The 5,572-nt window shown below is 37.0% G+C and overlaps 1 protein-coding gene across 2 annotated transcripts in view; it reads right to left on the bottom strand.

Moving 5' to 3' along the window:
- The window catches only part of LOC114067530 (protein kinase C epsilon type), a 110,337-nt gene extending 104,961 nt beyond the window's left edge, over positions 1-5,376 (bottom strand). For both annotated transcript variants that reach the window (XM_027903053.1, XM_027903054.1), the window contains exons 1-2: positions 5,292-5,376; positions 2,681-2,813 (exon numbers count right to left, since the gene is read on the bottom strand). In XM_027903053.1, coding sequence (XP_027758854.1) covers positions 2,681-2,783 — 103 coding nt within the window. In that variant the 5' untranslated portion in view covers positions 2,784-2,813; positions 5,292-5,376. The remainder of the gene's footprint in view (positions 1-2,680; positions 2,814-5,291) is intronic.
- Between the last annotated feature and the right edge of the window lie 196 nt (positions 5,377-5,572).

Consider the following 5,572-nt stretch of genomic DNA (forward strand, 5'->3'; position numbering starts at 1 on the left):
CCTTGGCGTTAATCTTACCTAAATCAGACCTTATTGGACTTACCAAGAACTTATTCAAATAAATACAATCTCAGTAGGAAAACACTTAGCTGGATTTGAAGGTACATTTTAAAGCTAATATAAAGTTATTAACCTGGTTATCATTCTGCTATGACAACATAGAATAGTGTTTTCACCCAATACCCAGAAGAGACACAGGAACAAACGAAAGTATCTAATGAACATGTAATTCTTAAATAGAATTTCAAGAAAAGTCCTTCAGAGCTTGGATTTTAACAGTCCTCTACCAAAAGCACAACACTAGAGATCCACCTGTATTATTCCCTCTTTCTCTACTCTACTGAAGTACATTAACTTCTAATGCAGGCAATCGTAAAACCAATAGTGCTTCAAGTTTTAATAAAATTGTTGCATGCCCACTTTCTTTAGATGGCAATCCAGTTACTAGGCTCTTTCTCTTAAATCTTCTGAGACTAGCATACTAGTAAGAGGGGGAAAAAGTTACATTGCTTCCAGGTTATGGGGCAGGGGCAAGAACACAGTTCCACTGAAACTCGTGGAGCATGGTGTTGTTAGGAGCAGATGACATTTATCTGAGACTTCAGTGCCCTCTTGTGGCAAACTGCAAGTGTAATTAAATGCTAGATTAGCATCCAATTGCTCAAATTAGTCACTTCATTACTTTTCAGAGAAAACAAAATAAAAAGTATGCATTTATGAAGTTGCATTTCACTATATTTTTCATCAATTATGCTTTCACTGTACAAGCCCTAAAGAAAAAAACACATTTGCCTCTGGGACTACACCCAGGCACTGCATCTGGCAGTAATAATGTGCTTCAGAAAGCCATTGCCACTTTAAATATGTATCAGCTCACAGAAGCAAAAGGAATTGCTAAACATGGTATTTACAGTAAATGTATATGCAGTAAGAAAATCTCAGTGGCAAGTAAAACCTCTGTCCTAGGATCCAGAAGAGTGGACACTGAGGAACTGAACTGTTTGAAATAAAGCAAGGAGGAAAATTTTGTACAGTCTAACTTTATGAACATATTTTGTAATAGGATGCAAAGGAGTGACTGGTGGAAAAAAAACAAACCAAACAGAAGAAGAATAAACCTCTCTTACACACTTTTCATGGTGTTAATAACCACAATGGGCAAGCAAGTACATCTCTGAAGAAGGGAGTCACTCAGTACTTGTTAAAGAGAGAAAACCAAGCACAGAGAAAAAGACATTTTCAGCTCAGCTGAGTTCTACATTTCATGAAGAAAAAAAAGCATTTTTCTAAGCAATAATTTTATGAACATGAAAAAAGTAACAAAGCACTATTTTTTCTATGCATCTGCTACACAGTAAATGCATACATATGAGAAATAACATTATTTTTTACAGTTAAGAGCAAATGAACCATTATGGTACTTGAGGTAGAATATGAAAGCAAACTCATATATTCACAGATTAGGTGGAGAGATACAATATCTCAGGTTAAAAAAAAAACAAAGGGAAAACACCTGGTTTAACTGAAAAATCTTCACTGAATTTATCTTCACAGTAATTAAGACAGCATTTGTGTAAATTTTCAATAGCAGCAAAGTAATAGTATTTAGAGCCTAGCATTTCATCACTTGTCACTAGATAGAATCACAAGGGAAGATCTGAACTTCAGAACACTCTCACTTTGCTCTCACTCATAACTTTGCTATGGAAGAAATTTCTTCTTTCCCTTGCTGCTCAGCAATTTGTGACATGAAACATTAGGTCTGACCTTCACCTATAATTATGTCTCATCTTAAATGCAAAGGATATATTTAATAGATACTATGTTTATGCATATATGTGACTCCATGTTTCTGCTGCTGAGAAGTGTACGTAACATGATTTTTGTATTTATGAAGATGGACCTATCCATTTGTACAGTGTATCGAAACGAAAATGCTTATAATTCCACTAGACACTACTTTTTAAGACTCCGACAATCTTCATGACATTACTCCCCTCAACCCAGTAACTGAAGTATTTTATTCACTATTTCTAAACAAACAGATATAGAACCAAACATTTTTGAGAGCTAAAATGACATGAATGCACCTGCCAGCCATATTTCCCATATAGTTACTGCACAGAGTAGATAGTTGTCCTTAAAATGCAGAATGTAATGAATCCTTTATTTTCTGGAATAGAAGGGCTAGGCAAACCATCAAAAAGTATGATTTAGCTGGACAGAATACCTCATAATCTGGATATGGGCACACAGGACTGATTCTATCTAGTCTTGCCAATATATAATAGCAATTTTTGAAGGTGATATTAAAGGGAATAGTAGCTGGAATAATGACGTTTAAAAAGTTTAACAACCTGAAAACACAAAAGGCACATAATCTGTAGGGAAGTAAATTCTCATGCTCCTTACTTTCTGTCAACTTCTAACATCCTACATGGCAATAAACCTACATGGCAATGAGTGCAAAATGTGTTTCTTCACCTCTGTCCTCTGCATCTCTCACTGACTGGTTTTGGTAAAGGACCATTTTCTAACCATGACGGCGATCCTTACATCGGTCCACTACTTACTTTCTATTAATTTCTATATATTTTAGCAAAGACAGAGATCTTGAAGTCTTTCCAAGTCTACAAGTTACTTCACAAAGAAAAAGAAAAGCTCTGAAGTGGTGCCTTACCTTTGCATTGTAAACCTTGTCTCAAAAGACCCCAGAGCAATGAACCACAGTGGTCACAGAAGGTGGGCACTTTGTAATTGTGAATGCTGAACTTGTGAGGCATGTTGACACTGAAACGCTGGGATCCCACTTGCTGAGAAAGGAGAGCACAGCATATTTAATTCTCATTAATTTCTTTGCAATCATTGTATGCCAAGGCCCTATTATGTTTTGAAACCACACAAAATTCGAACAAAACCAAATAGGTCTGTGCTCAGATGATGACCACTGCATTAAATATACTCCAACTCCAAAGCTGTTCTCACTACTTTAGACGGGGAAGGGCTGCTGTTGTCCAAGAGATAAAGAGTCTACTTCCTAGTACTTCTGGGAACAACAAATACACAGCTATCAGGAAAGATCTCTTAATGTGGAAAGCAAGGAAGTCACTCCCAATTGTTTTAGGAGCAGGAGGCTGAACTTCAACAGGACTAAGAAAGAGATATATATCATGAACCCTTTACCTTTTCATATCCTACTCTTCTTTAGATTATGATAATGACAATGATAGATTGTTGTGTTCAGGGACTCCAAGGTATGATTACTTACTAATTAAAGGATGTCATTGATAAGTTTTAATAGTGACCATTGCGTAGCAGGAGATTTATTTTTATGTTTTTCCTTCCCTTTCCTATTACCGCTGGCTTTTCTCCAGTGATCTAGTACCCCTTTTAAACAATGAGAGCATTATATCAGCAAAGTATGCAAGTCTCCACCAGTCTGGAGCCTGGGAATATAAACCTAAGTAACGTTTTGTATCTTCCCATGAGTACTAAGCAAAACCAGCACTAGCCAAACACAGTCCTTTATCACAATCACATGCACGTGATCACATTTCAGATGTAAAATACTGGTTGTGAACCAGATATTAAAGAATGCTTCCAGGAAGGAAAATGGTAGTGAATTGCACAGGAAGAATGAGATCAGTTAGTGCCTCACTCAAACTTATATCAAAGTTGAAAGAAAGGATTAAAACTGCTCTGTTGCATACAACTGATTTCATGTGAATGTAGGTTCTTAATAAAAAAAATTAAGAAATGTACTTCTTCTGTTTAGCCAAGAAACTGTGATCACCCAAAGACTACCTCCCCTAGTCCGATGGTGAAAGACAGCGGGTCCTTGATGGTGCACAAAACAGAACAGGACAGTGAGCACTCATTTGCTTTTCTGTTGAAACAAAAACGAAAAGCTTCTGTATAAGATAAAGCATTCACTGTTTACAGTTGAGTGCTAAAACTACCTAAAAAACCTGTAACTACACTTCTCCACCTGCACCCTATCAACCCAGACTCCCCAAAGCTGAGGAGTCTAAGGGAGCTGAACAGTACAGCAGTCACATTGTTCCCTGGTGTATCGCTGTCCACAGAAAATGACACTGATTTCCTAACCTAGCTTAGAAGGGCCATCTTAGCAGAGAGAGAGCTCTAATTCAAATGTAATTCCTTTGAGAATGATTCCTTTGTTTTATCCTCTGATCCAAAGCTGAATGTGCTGTTGGCAGATCATGGAAGCATAGAATTGTTAAGGTTGGAAAAGACCTTTAAGATCAACAAGTCCAACTGTCAATCTAGTACTATCACTATGTTTACCAGTAAATCATGTCCTCAAGTGCCATATCTACAGGTTTTCTGAAGGCTTCCAGGGATAGTGACTCCACCACTTCCCTGGGCAGTCTGTTCAAATGCTTCAAAACTCTTTCCATTAAGAAACTGATCTAATTTATCTAATCTAAACCTCCCCTGGTGCAACTTAAGGCAATATTTCCTCTTGTCCTGTCATTTGTTACCTGGGAAAAGAGACTGACACTCCTTTCAGGTAGTTGCAGATATATTAACCTCCCTGACAGTACAGTTCTGAAGGCAACTGATTTAATTTTCAGGTGATGTCTTCATTTATTTAAATGCATGATAACATAAAGCAAACTGTGCCAATTCCATTAACAAAAAAAAAAAAAAACTTGCTTGAGATGCGAACTATGCCGGAAAACCTGTCAGCTACAACGTATCTCGTGTTATCACTACTCCCTTATGTAACATTCACAGGCCTTCTTCAACACATGGATGGTTTTTGCTCAACATTTTGACAGCTTGGATGCAGCCTTTGTTGAGATAAAACTTTGCAGGCAAATTCTGGGCAGTTTTTTACAATGATGCAACATACACAAGCACGGTGCCTGTCCTATCAGCTGTTAATGACTCAGCCACACCAAATGCAGCTAAGAGAGTAAAGGATCCCAGCTTGCTTCTTTCAAATTAAAACAAGAAAAATTTACTTAAAGTCAGAAATGGAGCATGTTAAAAATGAAAAGGACTGGAAAGAGCTCTCTGAGACTTCAAGCATTCAGATGTTATAGAAAGTATGCTAATTAGCAATAAATTGCTGTATGGTAATTCCCACATATATGAAACTGTGCTAGCAATCTGGCATTCCAAAGCCAATGCTACACCACAAGATGACCAGAAAGGCACAAAAAAAGACTGTACCATTTATTGATTAAACAGAGGAGATGACACTACTTCGAACAGATGAAAGACAGAGTTTTATCTAGAGAAATTATTTTATAAACATTTACCTCATCATGAGTTTCCTGTTTTTTTAAGCCAGCACACTTTGTTATTATAAGTTCATGGCATCTCTTGTGGACTACACAAGTGCAAACTAGAAAAAAAAAAAAAACAGATAAAAGAATGAGACTTTCATGAAAATTAATTTGAAAGCAAGAGATTGATCTAAGAAGACTAGAAACACTGGGACTTGAAAGTGTGCAAGTGACTGACGGTGACTTGGTGAGTCCTACAAAATTAGTTGGTTTACAAAGGCAGAAGATAATGGACTTTCAAGAGACCAAAGAAT

This window comes from Empidonax traillii, unplaced genomic scaffold, assembly GCF_003031625.1.
Source record: "Empidonax traillii isolate 1590-97213 ecotype Southwest subspecies unplaced genomic scaffold, ASM303162v1 scaffold927:size442368, whole genome shotgun sequence".
In the NCBI taxonomy this organism is placed as follows: domain Eukaryota; kingdom Metazoa; phylum Chordata; class Aves; order Passeriformes; family Tyrannidae; genus Empidonax; species Empidonax traillii.